The sequence below is a fragment of the Nicotiana sylvestris genome, chromosome 9 (genome assembly GCF_000393655.2).
Source record: "Nicotiana sylvestris chromosome 9, ASM39365v2, whole genome shotgun sequence".
Taxonomy (NCBI): domain Eukaryota; kingdom Viridiplantae; phylum Streptophyta; class Magnoliopsida; order Solanales; family Solanaceae; genus Nicotiana; species Nicotiana sylvestris.
Genome location: NC_091065.1, coordinates 161,452,680 through 161,470,821, shown reverse-complemented (window position 1 = coordinate 161,470,821; position 18,142 = coordinate 161,452,680). Strand labels below are relative to the sequence as shown.

The 18,142-nt window shown below is 36.4% G+C and overlaps 1 protein-coding gene across 1 annotated transcript; it reads right to left on the bottom strand.

Annotated features, from left to right (window-relative positions):
• Positions 1-9,162: 9,162 nt before the first annotated feature.
• LOC104214119 (uncharacterized) lies at positions 9,163-17,526 on the bottom strand. The gene is made up of 2 exons (XM_009763745.2): positions 17,443-17,526; positions 9,163-9,996 (listed from the first exon to the last, which is right to left on the bottom strand). The coding sequence occupies exons 1-2, from the start codon at positions 17,524-17,526 to the stop codon at positions 9,163-9,165; spliced, it is 918 nt and encodes a 305-aa protein (XP_009762047.2).
• Positions 17,527-18,142: the final 616 nt, after the last annotated feature.

Genomic DNA, 18,142 nt, shown 5'->3' with positions numbered 1-18,142 from the left:
TGGCCTTGCTCCGGCAAGCCATGGCTGTTCGAGCCTGGCCTCGACTCCTCCTACTTAGATCAACGACTATCCAAGCCTTTCTCACCGTTTGGGTTCCTCTGAAACCCTAGCTTTTGAGGTTCTTCTGATTTCTTTAGATCTGTTCTAGATCCATGTTTTCCCTAAAACTTTTAAACGATTTCTTGATATTTCTTTCAAAACTATGCTTTCAAAACCTTTATTTTTCCGATCTAGGGTTTTTGAAATATTTAGATGTTTCTCTGATTTTCCTTTTTCTCTTGTGTGTTTCTTCTACTTGTTTCTTCTGCTGTGTTCTTTGTGTGTCTCTTCTACTATGTTTCTTCTACTGTGTTCTTGTTAAGTTTCGTCTACCATGTTCTTATCAGTTTCCTCTACTGTGTTTTTATATATTTCTCCTACTGTGTTCTTATTAAGTTTCTTCTACTATGCTTCTTTATATGTTTCTCCTATTGTGTTCCTATTAGTTTCTTCTACTAGGTTTCTTATTAGTTTCTTATACTATGTTTCTATACTGTGTGTCGCATGTTGTTCTTTTACTATGCTTCTCATGAGTTCCTGCTACTGAAAAAGCATGTCAAAGGTTTCAGTTCCTTTCTGAGACCTCTGAACCTGTCTCGATTAGTATCTTTTTCCTGATTACTTGTCCACTCATCTCTGCACTCGATTGACGGTAAAAACCCTAGAATTTGAGGGTTCATCCGAGTTTTGAGACCGTTGGCTATATGATTTGCTTGAACTTGTTTGATTCCAGAAACCCTAACTCCTTTAGACCTATTTCGAGTCTCTAAACTGAGTCTCGAAATCTCTGTTTCTTTAAGCGATTCTGATTTTTCTACTAAACTCTTCTAAGGTCTTTATGTTGGACCCTTTGTATGCTATTTGATGTTATCACTCTTCTACATTGCTGACCTATGTGACTACCATGATCCTACAGGCTATTACCTACTGATTTTGCAATGTCATGACTTTTTTTTTCTTTGCCCTAAATTCAACCTAGCATATTTGTGTGCTCTTTATATGTGTTGAAATTCCCTCTAAAAATGGCTTTCAATTTTGATTGATTTCAGACTTCCTTTGTATAAGTTTGATTGATTACTTTCCTTGTCTGTTGACTTCCCTGTTACACCATTTGAGTCAAAAATGTTCCTTAGCTTTTCTGACTTGGTTCATTCATGGACCAATGATTACAAAAATCTCTGACCCCTTGATTTACAGTATACTGATTGATCCTTACCTTATTTGTTTTAACCGTGTATTTCAAAATTCTTCCCATTATTAAACCCCTGTGTATTTACCCCTAATTGCCTACTTTGCACAAGATGCTTATTTGATTTCTTTCCTTAAATAGCTTTTACCGTTTAAGTCTGAATTCCTTAATTAAAGGAAGCCTTGTATTGATTGATTTTTAATTGATATCCAGTTCCTTAATTGTTTTCTTACCTTATTTCTGCCTGTTTTTCACACTATAAATATACGACTCTTTCATTAGCAAAAACAATCATCATTCGTAGTCTTTCTGAATTTACACTTACGCTCAAAAGTATTCTCTCTTGTTGTTTGTGTTGTGGCCTGTTTATAAGACCTACTGCCTACCTTTCTTTATTTGCTTCTTTGAAAACTGGTATGTATTGATTTAAGCTTTTTAGCACCACAACAATGTGTTTATTTATTGCTTTTGTATCCCTGTCTGCTTACTACTTCTGTGTGGTTCAACATTACTGATTTCTTTCTGCCTGTTATATTATGAATCCCAAACCCCTGCCCCCTATGTGTTTAAGCTATAGTTTGAGACATGGAAATACTACAATTTATTGTCCATGAATCAAACTCGATCCCTTTGGATCCTAGCCTCTAAATAGTATTTTCTGGCAGGTTTGAGAGTATGCTTGCATCCTCCATTGCTGAGCATTCTTGAAGCTTGTTCTGGCCTAAGCAATAGGCTCTTCACAATCTCACTACCCCCTAAACCCCCTATGTGTGTTTATTAGTAATTGTTTCCCTCTCCTTTTCCCCTTCAGTATTCTATTCTGCACTTGCACACTTTCCTAGTCTTTAAGTTCTGCCCCCTTCTTGTGAGCCTTGCCTTGGGACCCTTTGAGTTCCCTCTAAACTTGGACACTTGAGGGCTGGCACTTCCACACTGCACTTGTTCTAATATGATAATACATTTGGGTGTGAGCATTGCCCGGAGTCCCTTCGAGGCTCTTAGGGAACTTTGACACACTCAAATGGGAGAAGGGCCTTGGATCATGATCTCATGGAGTTGGTTTACCTCATATTTCAGGCATGAAGTCTGAATCAGGCTCTCCTTTGGTTGTACTTTTATTTATATTTTTTGATATTTTTTTACTTTATTCTAGGCTGTAATAATCCGTAATAAACTCTTGGGGATGGCTAATGAAAAGGGCGGGTAATAATGTATGCAAAAAAGGGCAGATACCATGTCTATAGGAATTTTGAATATGCATATAGAAATCATGCCTATAGGTGTTTGGAAATCTTCATATGCAAATACACATAGAAATCATGCCTATAGTTCCTTCTGAATTTTGTATATTCTACATTCATATAGAAATCATGATCATAGGACTACTATATTCATATAGAAATCATGCCTGCAGGATTGTCTAAATCTGCACGTTTAGTTGCACCTAGATATCATGTCCATAGGTCTTAAGCAAAATTTAGCATCTAGATATCATGTTCATAGATTTAAAATGAATTTTCTGCATTTTTATACCATGTCTACAAGGTTCAAAATCAACTACGCGTAGAAAGCATGTATATAGGAATTCCTAATCGAATCTGAATCGCTTCATTCACGTATAGAGATAAGATCAGTAATAACAGGTACCATCAGTTGCAGAACTTATAACCTTCGTTAAAACTTGTCTTTCTTTTAATAATCTAACTACCCCTTTTTAACCAGTACGTATTCAGTTATTTTAGACTTTGTTATTTCATTGCTTTCTTAATACATTAGATAAAATGCCTATAGGATCCTTGTCCAACACTTAGGCAAGCCTTAGGATAAAGTTATAAACTGAATTTGTTCTATTAACTACAACCAGCAGGCAGGCCTGATTCGAGTTTCTTATCTGAATTGTGTAATAAATCACTGCCTCAACCTTTAAGTTTTTTCATGTTTAGTATCTAATCAGACCCTAAGCAGTATGTGTAAGTCATGCTAATTACGTGCTTATTTGTTTAAAGGGGGTATATCTGAGTCTTTTGCTTGTTATGTGCTTTCCCCTCAACTTGCTATACATGTTTTGTGTGTCGGCTTAGAATTTTGCCTTTGAAACTACAAATAAGCCTAACATCTCTCCCCTTTAGGATTAGTAGTCCTAAATACCTCCGGGACTGATAGGATTGGGTCGGGTAATAGCATGCAATAAGTAATCGAGACCATTCCGCGCTTTAACACCTTAATGGGGTGGGAAGGGTAGATATGGATATGATGATCACACGATAATGTCACATGTAGCTCCTCATTGAGGAGTGATTACCGAGCATTGTGTGGGGTGATCCATATTATTAATAAACCTAGGACCCCCCCCCCCCTTCCCCTTTGTTTCTTTGTTTCTTCTAAAGATTTCAAACTATTTCTTTTAAGAAAAACCAGCTTTCTTTTAGTTCTTTCCAACTTTGTTTATTTGTAAACCATTATGTGAAAATCCCCTCTTATTTGAAGTTTCATTTAGCTACATGTTATTTGCACCTAAATTCGCAACAATAGTTTGGCCGGGAACCACACTAGTGGATCCTGAGGGGTTCCTAACACCTTTCCCTTGGGATAATTTCAAGCCCTTACCCAATCTCTGATTACTCAAATCAAACCCTCTTGGTGTCCTAATGCACCCTTATCATTAGGTGGCGACTCTTCAAGTCAAACCGAGTTCCCAAAAGGAATGAGTTGCCCTTCCAAATTTTATAAACCCAATTTCGCGAGGAAAAAGGGGCGCGACAAGTGTCTCCACCGCTGGTTGTTGCCGGCTAGCTTAGACGAGGAAGTTTTTTCTTTCTGCGGCACAGTTTTGGATGTTTTCGCCATTTTGGGTTTGAGTTTAAAGAAGGAAGAAGGGAATAAGACTTGGTGTTTTGAGAGAAGATTGATAACAAAACCTGAAGATTATGCAGAACGGAAAAACTCAAAAGATGTAAAAAGCTTTAGAGATTGGAAGAAATTGAAAGTAAAATTTGAATCAATGAGAAAGGGCCTATTTATGGGTTTTACAGCTACGATTCGAAACCACTAGTGGCCGACCATCAACTGGCATGCATTAAATGCTTTGGAAACTGCACCGACGGTACCTTTTGGTCACATTTGCCGCTTACGTAACGGGAATGATGTCTTGACAGGTCTATGATCGAAGGCTCAATTCGTTTCTTGTCATTACACTCTAAAAAATGAGGGGACTATTTGTATATGGTTAAAATCGGGCCCACCCGATTTTACTGATTTATCGAGACCAGTGTGAAGGATCGAAGATCGATCCCGTAATAGATCGGATCGAGGCACGAGGACAAGGTACCGAGTTCGAGACTAGAGGTACTTGTCAAGATCGAGGCCGGTAGTGATTGAGACCAAATGAGACAGACATCGAGTAAGATCGAAGGTAGCATAATAACATAAAGGCAAGATATCCGTAATTGGTCGGAGATCATGACAGAAATATAGGAACGGATCGAATCAAGGACGGTTAACTAGCTAATCATGAGATTTCCTTCTGTAATTAGAATTATACTATAATTAGGATTTCTCTACTATATAAAGAGGAGTCTCAATCATTTGTAGGGCACTTACACTCTGAGATATCAAAGCAATATAACATTTTCTCTTTAATTTATACTCTTGTTCATCAGCTTGCTTATAGGTTTAACTGTTCTTATACTAATCAGCTTGAGGGTATCCGAGCTTGAGGCCTGAATTCCATTCAAACACTGGTTTGCTTTATCTTATTGTCAATTTCCATTATTAATCTTCATATTCATCAATTGGTATTAGGTGAAATCACGTATCCTTAAAATCACATTATAAGCTTAATTGTTTATCCAATTTAAAGGGTAAACAGAGTCTATAACCTTCCATAAGAAAAATAAAATTTCGAGTTCTCAAAGAAAACTGCAAAGTAAATTATACCGAGGTCATATATAGAAATGAAAACGATATGGCACTCACTTTTATAACTTATAAGGTGGTTGTGTTTCTAATGTTCAAAAGTTCGCTGAATCCTTCATAATATTAGGTAGCAAGTACTAGTATATTCAAGGTCTAATAGAATCTTTGAACTCTAGACAAGTTGTTAAATGCACTTTATACCAAACATGACTATCAAGTTTCCATCGAATGTCACGAGTAAGTAGTAGTGGTAGTGGTATTCCGCATTTAGATCTCCTGAATTAGTCTACCGTCTCAATCCTAAAAGATCACTCTTTCGTATTAAGATGGCTAACTATTCCAATTCAAAGGGAGGCGGGACACCGTAAGAATGTGTATTTATATGTATGGGGCGGATGCCGACATTTGAGTTAGACCAAATTTCATTTCAATAAAGAAAAAATGTATGACAAGTGCTAGTCTTCCACTTCCACATCAAATATTCACCTGGGATATATTTTCCCTTAATAAGAAAATGTAACAAACATTTATTAAAAGGAAAAAAGGAAAGCAAAAAAAAAGGAAAAAGAGAATGTTACAAATTAATGAGGGCGGGACGGCCTAGTTGGGTTTGGAGGGAGTTGTCCACACGGGCAACGCGAGTTCGATCCCCCCTCAATGCCCTCTGGGTTTGAGTCTGTCGCACGAGGCTTGCCTAGTGCAGTTTATATTCCCTGTATGTTTTGCAGGCTATTACACAGTGGGGGATTTACCCAGTGCGCACAGCCGAGACTGTAGCGACTGCGGGTTTTCCTAGGGTTCCAAATTAATGAGGGCCGACGTGTTTGGTCAAGAAGTGGCCAGTGCAACTGCTTTTTTTTTGTTGAGAAAATGGAAACATTAGACAAATACTAAACTGGTTCCACCATATTATAATTCATAGTGATGTCACTTAGGACATTCAGATTACCTAGATTTGCTAGCATAGTACATGCACTATTAGATAAGTGCTTAACAAAAACAATACCACCTAGTTTATCTTTTTCCAATGCATAGTTAACAAAAATGAGAGGCCTTGCAAAGCGGGTGATCTTTTTCAACTTGGCTTGATGGGAAGCTTCCTTTGCTAATATATGTGCGGCTGCATTTCCTTGACGGAAGGTGTGCCTAATCTCAAGGAGTTTTAGTTGCAACATTAATAACCTGCAATCACAAATAAGATCGTTCACAAATAAGATCGTTAAGTATTTCATTACCTTCTTTTACTAATTTAACCATCTCCATTGAGTCTGTTTCAATCTCTAGTAGTTGTAGTTGCATTTCCAAAGCAATTTGGAGTTCTTGTTTCAGCGCTAGAAATTATGCCTGAAGGGGAGATGCCGCATATGTGCAGTTTGTAAAATCCACAATCCAGTCGCTGGTGGTGTTTCTAATGAGGCCACCTAAACCTGCTTGAAGGTTATCCTTCTTGAAGGAACCATCCACATTTAATTTATAACAACCATTTGGTGGCTTATGCCATTTGACATAAATAGTACAATTATTGGCGATACTATAGTCAGAATCAGATAGAAATTTATATTCCAAATGTTATACCTCATTTTAAACTAGTTATAATAAGGTACAATATATGGGTAATTTTGTGATTTGATTATAGTTAAAGAGTCGCCACCTAATTAATTATGGTGAATTAGGACACCTAAAGTTAAGTAATGTATTAATAAAGTATAACTCTGTTAATGGTCTACTTAACCTAAAGATTCTAGGTAAGGGTTCAATTAATCTAAAGGGAGGTTTTTAAGGCACCTTTTAAGATCCATATTAAATGGTTAACCGACCGAACTATGGTTAATTAAATCTAAGTGTAAATGAATGTGTTTAAAAATACAAAAGGTAGTTTAAAGGGAAATTACATAAGTTGTCACCCAAACTATGGCCCAAATCCCGCTTACACACTTTCTGTGGACCATAATAACCTTACACACGCAAGCTTTCTAAAGTGTGCTTAGTACACACCTCCTTTGACCAAGTCTAAGCGTGTGTAATACAAACTGGACCAAGCACGTGGACACTATTTCAAGACAATTTCTGTCTTTAATAAACGGTCAAAAACACATTCCAACGACCCTTTTTAAAAGATTAAAAGGGCCTTAACCCATTTCTATCTATACTAACCCGATTTTCATCTTCTTCTTCCTCTTTGAAAGCTCTAAATTGAAGAAAATTTTATCTTCTTGAAGCCAAAATTTATTCCTCTTCTTGAAGCTCTAAGCCAATATTACAATCTTCTTCTATTTCTTCCTTATCTTTTTTGACATAAGGGTTAAATTTCTAGGGCTCAATTTTAAGGTTTGGGAAAATGAATAATCTGAGAAAGTTTGCTATTGTGGTGAAGAAGTTGTGGTGATACAGTCATGGAGTGTTGATAATCCAGGTCGTCGATTTTACGGATGTCCATTTTATGAGGTAAATATCAATTGTACTTTTCTAATCGATTTTATATTCCGTAATAATTTTCTCTCTTCAATATTTCAGAGGGACAGACGATCGGCATGTAATTTCTTTATGTGGTTTGACCCCCTAACTCCAGAGCACTTGAAAATGGTGATTTTGGGGCTGCTGAAGAAGAAGAGGGCATTTGATGCATTGTTGAAGGAAAATAGAAACCAAAGAAATTGGAGGAGATTGTGTGTGCTGATTATAATTGCAATTGTGTTGAAGTTGATTGTGTTAGGTAGTTCTAAAGATTGTTATACAATGTAAGAAAATGAATGAAGTATTTTGGTAGATTTTGTATCCCTTTGTTAGAAATGAATGAAATCTTTTGGCAATTGTTAATGTTGTTTTGTTTGAGTTTGTTGCTGTGTGAGTTGAATGATTTTTTTTGGCAATTGTTAATGTTGTTTCGTTTGACTTTGTTGCTGTGTGAGATGATAGTGCAGTTAAAACACACCTCAAATTGTGACTGATAAAATACTGAAACACAGTCAAATAGTGGCTGATATACAGCTCAAATGCTGAAATTTTCCAGAAATAACAGCATACAAAAATGACAGCAAAAATGCTTAACAACATACCAAAATAACAGCATTCATACAATACTAAAGACACATCTGCCCAGAAATTATCAAACAATACTAAAAATATATTTCATCATAGAGTAAAGGTGTTCATTACAGTCACCTAATAGCAGCAGCCTGCCTTTACAAAAATATACGCTGCCCAGTTTTACAGCATACCAAAATAACAGCACGTTGCCTTAACAAAATAACAACACTAACAGCAAACCTAAATAGCAGTTCCGAATAAACCTAACTGCAATTCCAAAATAAATTACAGTTCCAAAGGAAAATTACAACAGTTCCAAAATAAATTAACAGTGACAATAACAGAATTCAGTGGTTGTTCTGGGATGGCTGGGATGATGAACTTGCTTGACTTATATTGGATTGAGATGAGGCAGTTCTGGAACGAGTTGCAACAGTTCTTTCAAGTTGTCTTCTAGTAATGGCTGGTCTACCATTCCATTTTACACCATTTCTTGGCTTGTATGCACACTCCAGAATATCTGCTGAGGACCTCTTTTCACCACCATGAGAGACCACTCTTGGCTTACCTCCACCAGACTACCAAAAACAAAAAATATTCAGTAAAGTTGTTAAAGCAAACAAGATATAAAATTAACTTTGAACTACTTACAGAAAAACTTGTGAACCCACTGCTTGATTGAAATAGTCCAAACCCAGAACTTCCCCTACCACTACTAGTTCCTCTTCCTCTACTAGCAGCAGTTCCTCTTCCTCTACCAGTAGCAGTAGGGGCAGAAGTAGTTGGAGTTCATGTTCCTCTTGCTCTGCCTCTTCCTCTTCCTCTTCTTCTTCCTCTTCCTCCATATCTTTGGATATATGAAGCATTTGCTGGAGTAGAATTTGCAGGCCTTGCTTTCTTAGGGGCAGCTCCTCTTGTTGTGTCCATATCCACCACAGTTTGAACATATCATCTCCATACCCCTTCTTGAAAGCTTTCCAGAAGTAGGATGTTCAGTTTCTTCTTTCTTCTCTTCTTCTCTTCTTCTTTGGTCTGCCAGGCATCTTTTTAATTGGTGGCGGTTCAATTGGTGGATTGGTAGATGTTGTCCACATCTGCATGTTTGACACAGGCTGGATGAATGTTGAATATGCCTTCAGATAGGTAGATTTGTGGTACCAGTGAGATATGTAGTTAATTGGGTTAAGGTTCTTGAAATGCATAGCAGTAATGGCATGAGCACAAGGGATACCCTTCAGCATCCATGACCTGCATGTACAAGTTTGAGCTTGCATATTCACACAATGCTTCAGCACCACTCTTAATGAGGTATCCTCAACCTCATAGACATATTCACCATTCCACTTGATTGTACACCTCATAGATTGGGCCATGTTATCATGATACACCTTCATAGCAATTGGGGATATATCATATATCCATGTATCTGCAAACTCCCTCAACTTTCCTATTCTCTCCATCATCTTCACTCTAATTTCCTCCAACATTGTGATAATTGTCTTGTGCCGAGCAGCAAGTATCCAAGCATTAAATGTCTTGCATATATTGTTGTCAATTATATCACATTTCATGTCACAGTTGAAGTATGCTCTACACCAAGTTTCCTTGTTATACCTCAAGAGGCTCTCACATATCCCATTCCTAAGCATATTCAAACTGTCCAGGTGAAAATTCAGTTCTGCTACACATGATGCTCTAGCACAGCTCCAGAAGTTGTTTCTCCTCTCTAATCCTCTCCAATCTTTGGACCAGTTTGCTAATATATGTCTGGCACACCACCCATGTTCACTTTCAGACAACACTTCTGATACAGCTTTAAGCAATCCCTTAAACATAAAACGAATTGATTTAGTTGCCAACAGAAACAGAAATTAGAAAAAATAAATATTGACAGAAAACAGAAACAGAAGAATATATTCACCTTTCTGTTAGTTGAGAAACAGAAAAATATATATGTACCTATTAGACACAATCTGTTGAGGTGGCACAATGTGTGCATAACACAGCTTCTAAGAGCGTGATATAGCTCTAAATTCCAGTACAAAACATCTTTCTTCCGGAAACTATGGAACTTAGCTGGAAAATGAATATTCGTTGATCTTTTCCCTTTTTACCGGTCGATTCATCAAAATCATAAGAAAGAATAATTTTCTTCAACTAGTTTAATAATTCCTCCATATGGAAAAAAAATCCTTGAAATAAAAATGAATAACAACGAAAAATTCGTCAAAGTCAGACGAAGGAACAAACAGATCTAATATCCAGAAGGTAATAAAGAAAGGAAATGCTTCTTTGAAGCTCTACTGATGGTAGCCACAAATTACAAAGGCAATCCAGCAAGCATTTAGTTGCCCTTGAAAAATCACCGATTTACAATACTTGGACAACATTAGATAGTAATTGGGTCGGGCCCAGTCAGGACCGACCTGAGACCGCGGGCCAAACGGGCCAAATGGGCCAAACGGGCTGGTCTCAAATGGGCCGGTCTCTAATTGTGCATAAGCCGTAGCGGGCCGGTCCAACCCAAATAGCCCGTGAGCCCGGGACCGGTTCAAACAGGCCTAACGGGCCCCAACAGCTATTTTTAAAAAATGACCAATGGTCAGATTTTTAAAATTTAGCCGTTGGTCTTCAATTTCCAACCGTTTGGGAGTTTAAAATGAGTTTCAAGTTTATTTATCGCAGGGACTTGAATCAGAGAATCCCGATGGCTCCTTCGATATTTTGGAATGGTGGAAAGACAAACAAAAACACTATCCAGTTCTTTCAAGGATGGCTCGAGATATTTTTAAGTGTTCAAGCTTCAACAGTGGCATCGGAGAGCGCTTTCAGTCAAGCGAGACTTCAAATCGGTAATCATAGAGAGTCTATGAGGGAGAGCTTGGAAAAATCAGTACTCTTCAGAGATTGGATCCGTTCAGAAAGAAAAAATTTTGGACTTGCAGAATCACAACCGGAGATAGATGAAGCTTATGAAGAAATGCTAGTGGAACTTGCGCAGGATGCTGCTTCGCCCGGAAGCGGTGATGAACAAGCTTCTTTTCCACCACCACCAACGGAAATTCCTCCGGACCTTGAAGGATTTATGAGATTTGTTAGAGATAATACATAGACTAACATGTAACTTGTATTTTGGCACATCTTCCTTAGTTTTTTTTCCTTTTAATGGTGGTATCAGTACCTTGTTGTGCTCATTCCATTGGGGGAGGAAGACTAAGAAAGACATTGTCATTCTTTGTTAATGTCGTAATAATAAAAATTATAAGACATTCCCTTGAATATTTCTTTGCAATTTATTTTGTGTTTAAATTTGATATAGTATATATATTATATATATATATATATATATATATATATATATCTAATGCATGTATATATATATACACATACATACATATATATATAAGGCACTATATATATCTCTAATACATATAAACTATATATATATAAGGTATATATATACATACATATATATAAGGCAATATATATATATAAGCTATATATTATATAAGGCAATATATAATTATATATACACACAATACACCCTTATATATACATACTATACATACTATATATATTATATATATTTATATAGCTATATATAAGTAATTTATATTAGTATATACATATATAGTTTACAAGAAATTGCCTTAGATAAAAAAAATTAAAAAATAGCCCAGAACGAAAAAGCCCTTTAGGCCCGTTTAGGCCCATGGGCCCGGCCCATTTAGCCCGGGACCAATAGGACCGCCGTGGGCCGGTTCCACCCATTGGGACCGTGATAACCGGGACCGTTTGGCCCGGGACTGCCAAAGCCCGGCCCGTTTAGGCCCGGGCCTGACCCACAATACAACCTTAGATAGTAAATGTCTGCATTTGCTGCTGTAGAAGCAGCTCGGGATGTTGTTCTAGCAGTTGCTGATGTTAATGCTAGATTCAATTTTAATTTGATTCGATTGTTCAACTTGGGGAGATGCTACAATTTTTTTACTATTTTTTCTCTTTGGTTATTCACTGGGTATATTATTAAAGCACATTTTGTATTGACTGTGGAGGGGGATTGACTGTAGAGGAGATGCAGGCTCTGTCGGGGAAGACGATGAGGAATTAGAAGGGCCATGTCTCTCTCATTTTCTTTTAAGATTTAACATGTGTTATTTTTTAATTGGTATTGCTTGCCATGTCAATAGCAAGTGACATACACACGCTTAGCTTTGTTTAGGATTGTCAAATTTTTATTCAATAGACACATTTTATATTAAGATTAAGTGTTCAATAGGTACCACCTTTAGTACATATGTATTTGGCCAAAAATGAATTAACTTAGAAAAAAACGACCCGAGATCCCAAAATACTTTCTTTATTGTAAAGAACCAATTAATACTTAGAGAAAACTTTCCAGATCATGACATAGTACTGCCCCAAAATGTTAAAGTGTTATAAAGATTCATTATCCTAACACTACTGATACGTGAGAAATCATTAAGTTATTGGTCCTAAGACTAGATATCATAAAGCAAAGACTCTAAATGGTTAACAGTCCAATCATTATGTAACAATTCTACGTTCAAGAGTACACATATAACTGAAATATAAGTTAGTTAGAGTAGCAGGTAAGTAAGATAAGTGAAACGAAGTGAAGCGATCTGAAGCCATGTCCAAGCCCCACAGAAGATTTTATCTTGTGCATTTTTGATGTCTAAACACGGTAAAAGCTGAAAAATGGACTCATGGATGTGCGGTTTCCATGCAGTGTTATGGCATCGTTGAGTCTCAAAGTAAGACTCTTCGGCTCTTGTAGTGCAGCGAACCGGAGCTTTGACCTCGAATTTACTCTCTCATTATGAACAGATCCGAACCTTGAGTCGAATGGGTTCGAGCACCTCTATCACAGCTAATGTACACCGAGACAGTAAATAAAGTTTGAAAGCTCTTTCTGAGAGTTTCTAAGAGACGAGAAGAGTGATAAGAGTAAAAAAACAGTGGTGTTTACAGTAGTGTTCGAGCGGCGGCTCCAACCTGTCTAAACCTACCCGAATGTGAGTATTTATAGGAGATGTAGATCTAAGGTTCATGTTTGGGCGGGATTTTGAAAACTTCAAATTTTGAGAAATAGTCGTTGTGAGAGGTCAAAATCGTGATGCAAGATAGCAGAAAAGGGGACTGACATGGATGAACAAAGAAAAGGGCTAAGGAACCCGTGACCCTCTCTTGTCTTCCAACGGATCTTTGTGAAAATTTTTGACTTGAGGAAGAGAACAAAATAGCTTCAAGTAGCTTCTGAAACTTTCATGAAAATGATTAAACAAAGTCATGTGATGGTGAGGAGAGGTACAAAATCGACCAAAAATGGAAAGGGAGGAAAGAGATGCGGCTGTTGCTTCTTAGAAGAAACAAATATGACCTAATTTGTTTTTTAGGCTTTGCTGTTAGGTGATGGAAAGAAATCAGTTGGGCCCTGTGAATTGGGCTACTATTCTGGGCCAAAATGCAAGACTTTTGGGGGTGTTAAAATTCAAACAACCTATTTCAATGGGCCGAAATCAGTGGGTATTTTGGACTTGGTTTGGATTCCTTTCTTCTATTTGATGTGCTTTTTTATTAGATTTAATTAGTTTTTCGAATGTATTATATAATAAAAATTAAAAAAATTAATATTAGTAGGAATAACAATATTATTAACAATAACAATAGTAGCAATAGTAATGGTATAATGAATTAGTAATACTAATAATACTAACAACAAGAATAGTAATACTAATAGTGGTAGTGATAAAATAATGATAATAATATAGCGATAATAGTAATAATAATAATAATAATAATAATAATAATAATAATAATAATACTAACACTAATACTAATAATATTATAGCAACCGTTGTAATTAAAAAAACAGTAGTAAAATAAGGTATTCAACTTATTGTTGACTGAGAAACTCAAGAAAAATTAATTTGTAGAAAGGAGGGACAAAATTGGATGTCAACACCAAAGCATAATGAAGAACAATTTTTGTAGCAAGAGATAACGCCATGTTATTGTGATTGTTCTTATTACTGTTAATCCACAGACTTCATAGTATAAACGAAAAAACTCTGACCATAACATAAAAACTAGATGTGTGTAGATTTAAATCTCTTACCAAACAAAGCCAGTGAGTAGTGGATAGAATATTTATGTTGGGCATCCCTAACTAAGACCAAAATGATTTAGCAATAGAACAATAGAAGAAAATATGAGTTATAGTTTCTGTAGAAGCTTTGCACACCGGCATATTGCGTCAATGTTAATACCTACGTGATGAAGATAAGATCTACATAGAATCCTTTCATGAAAACACTGGCGTACGAAAAACTTAATTTTATTGGGGCATTTTACATTCTAAATCCAAGTGAAGTCTTTGTCCGAAGAGGAGGGCCATTAATAATTTTATAACAAGACTTTGTACTAAAGAGACCACTATTGTTGCCAGACCAAGTAGGGATATCGTTGGATCTATTTTTTAAGGGTAGTGAAATGGTACACAAATTGTTAAAAATATTTACTAGGTAGATTGAAGGATATTTTAGATAGGTCTCATTTATTATTCTTACAAAAGTCTTCTATTATGAGAGAGAGATCTCTTCTGGTCAAGGGACCTTCAATACGACTTCTAAGGCAAGGAACATTTAGGATCCATCTGGATATCCAAATATCCAAGTTAGAGCTGGTTTTTGGTAGCCAAAAAATTCCAAGATTGCAGTAATTCCACCCTCTTAAAACACTCCAAATAAAAGACGTATTGATTTTAGTTTTCCTAAATGTATGGTTATTAACGAGGACCTTGACCCACGGAGCGTGGGGATAATGTAGGAGTCATCAAGTTAAACCAGTTAGACGAGCCAAATTTTTTGATTTGGCAGATCTTATTCCCAACCCTTCAGCTTCTTTATCTTTTAGAAGCACATTCCAACTAAGTAGATGTAGTCTGTTTTTAGTGTCTAAAGATCCCCAAATGAAATTTCTTTGCACCTTATCAATTTGCTTCAAGATTTTTAAAGGTAAAAGAGCGTATTGCATCACATGGTTTGAAATCGAGTTGAGTGTTAAAGTTGTGAGGGATGTTCTCCCTGCAATGTTCATGCGTTTGGTTTTCCAATTCAATATCCTAGAGCGCATATTATCAATAATAAATTGATAGTCTAAGGGATTTAGCTTCTTGTTCAAAATAGGAAAACCTAGGTACTTTCCGAAAGTATAGCTGATTTTGATGGCGAAAAGGTTTGCCAAGAAGTCAGCATCATTTGTAGGAAAATTTTAGGAGAAGAGAATTTTTGATTTAGTGTAATTGACCTGTTGCCTAGACATAGCACAGAAAAGTTTGAGAGAATTCGAGATGGTATGACCTGATAAGCTTTGGCCATTAATGTAAGATCATCTGCGAAGAATAGATGTGATAAGTTTGCCTCTATTATGCAGGCTAATGGGATCCCACTTATTCACGTCGACTTGATGGTTTATTAATCGAGAAAACATCTCCATACATAGAATAAAAATGTATGGGGATATTGGATCTCCTTGTCTAATCCTTCTACTTGGGCAAAAAAAGTTAGTTCTCTAGCCATTGACAAGCACAAGAATTTTACTAGTACAAACACAACTTACATAATTAGATTTGAGATGATTGGGGGAAATCTAAAGTATCTTAACATTCTAAAGATGAAAGACCATTTCAATCAATCAAAAGCTTTTTCAAGATCAATTTTTAGGATCATATGGGCTATTGATGCTTTCATTCTGTTGAATCTTAATAGCAGCTCTTGAATGATAATAGCATTGTCACTAGCTCTTCTATGTTTAAGAAAACTTGTTTGATAAGGTCTAATAATCTTATTTAGAAAAAGCTTGATTCTATTAGCTACGATCTTGGTAATAATTTTATACACTGTGTTACATAGCCCTATTGGACTAAAGTTCTTTAAATTATTTGCATTAGGGACCTTAGAAATAAGACAAAGATAAGTGTGATTCATATCTTCAGGGATAGACTGATTGGAGAATATTTGTTGGCAAAAATGAATCACAGAATTACCCACTATATGCCAATATTTTTGAAAAAAAAAAAGGTGAAGTCCGTCACGCCCAGGGACTTTGAATGGCTTGAATGAAAAAACAACACTAGTTATCTCGTTTACTAATAGTGGTTTATCAAGATGGGATAAGTCTATACTAGAGAAGCAACAGGGGTCACTCATAATACTTTTCCGATTGGAGCAATCGTGGAAGGCGGTAAAGACAGAGTTATAATAATTGAGAGTATGATTCATTATGGAGGAGTGATCCTCTATCCATTGCCCGGAGTCATCTTTAAAGTACATAATCTTGTTTCTCCTTCGTCTATTAGAAGCCATTATATGAAAAAAGTTAGTGTTAGCATCCCCTTCGTTAATCCATAAAACTCTTGATCTAAGTTTTCAATAGTCCTCTTCTAATATTAGAATATTATTGAACTCATGTTTAAGGGATTTTTCTAAACCTTGTAAAAAGGAACTAGTAGTAAATGGGGAGAAGATTGAATACTTTGTAAGCTAGCTAAAATCCTTCTCTTTTTTTTGAAAAATATCCCCAAAAGTATTGTTCTTCCAAATTTTAACACATCTTTCAAACGTCGTGCAAGCATTACTTAAATCCTTATCCTTCCAGCATTGATAGACTAAGTTTATGAAATCCGGATGTTCATACCAAATGCTTTCTAGCCTGAAAGGTTTATTAGTAGGAACATTAGATCTAGGGATAAGTTCTACTAAAAGGGGGTTGTGATCAGAATCGATTTTTGGTAGATGAACTATAGAAAAATTAGGGAATAATTTTAGCCAATCGTGGTTACCGAAAATCTTATCCAACCTTTCCATAATTAAGCTTCTTCTTTTGTTCCTATTATCTGACCATGTATATTTACAGCCCTTGAAGCCTAAATCGAAAAGATTACATCTATCAACATTGGTCCATAAAAAATTAGAACGTCTCATATTAATAGGATTACACCCAAACTTTTCTTCTACTGTCATGACATCATTAAAATCTCCTCCAAGTAACCAAGGACCCTTATAACTATCATATATGCTATTAATATTATCCCAAAGAATATTTCTCTTATTTCTAGTAGTACTAGCATAAATAGAGAAAAATAACCAAATTTTTCGTAAGGGGAGTACCTTCACAATAGCATGGATTTCTTATTCCCTTCTTATAAAGTTGTGGACTGTCACTATGATATGGTCCCGGAGAATAACCATCCCACCAGCTTGACCAACTGAAGGGACCTCAATCAGTTCATTGAACTTAAAGTCATTGAGTAGAGGGAGATGATTTTCCATCTTTGTCTCAAGTAAAGTAACCATGCAGGGTTTATGTGTATGAAGCATCTCCCTAAAATTCCTAAGGAACTCGTCATTGTTACCACCCCTAATATTCCAAATAATGATATTAGTGACTCGATTCATGTTGACATTTGGGTTCTGATAAGTTCACTTCTTCATTGCCCTCGTGGGAAATGATGGATTTCTCCTGAGAGAGGGTACTAGAATCGTTGCACATCTTCCTACTATTGAATCCAAAAGGGGTGTGCACATGTGTAATGCAATCGGACATTTGAGAATATGCCTCTTCTCTCGCTTCTCCATGAAGAGAAAGGCTTTTACTTCGTTTAGGTTTGAGAATTCGACCAGTTGCTCCATAGCTAGGTTGAGCAGCTTCTCTAATTCTCCTTTCACATGTTCTTCTGGTTCGAGGGCGATAGGAGGATGTACTTGATTTTTGCTCATCAGAGCAATATTGTGAGGACCATGTGCATGTACCTGAGCATGATTGTTTTGTGCATCCCATGACATGAAAATGTGGTTGAGATTGGAGATCTCCTATGGAGGAAGTAAGGGAAGATCTATCACCACGTTCTAGGGCTGGAGAGGAACGTAGTGACGTGGTAAATCCCGC

Excerpts from the sequence above, each read along its gene's own strand:
- LOC104214119 (XM_009763745.2), bottom strand. The coding sequence starts at position 17,526 with ATGGAAAATCATCTCCCTCTACTCAATGACTTTAAGTTCAATGAACTG. Across the intron at positions 9,997-17,442 it reads TTGGTCAAGCTGGTGGGATG|GGATTGCTTAAAGCTGTATC; the intron begins GTTATTCTCCGG and ends TTTATGTTTAAG.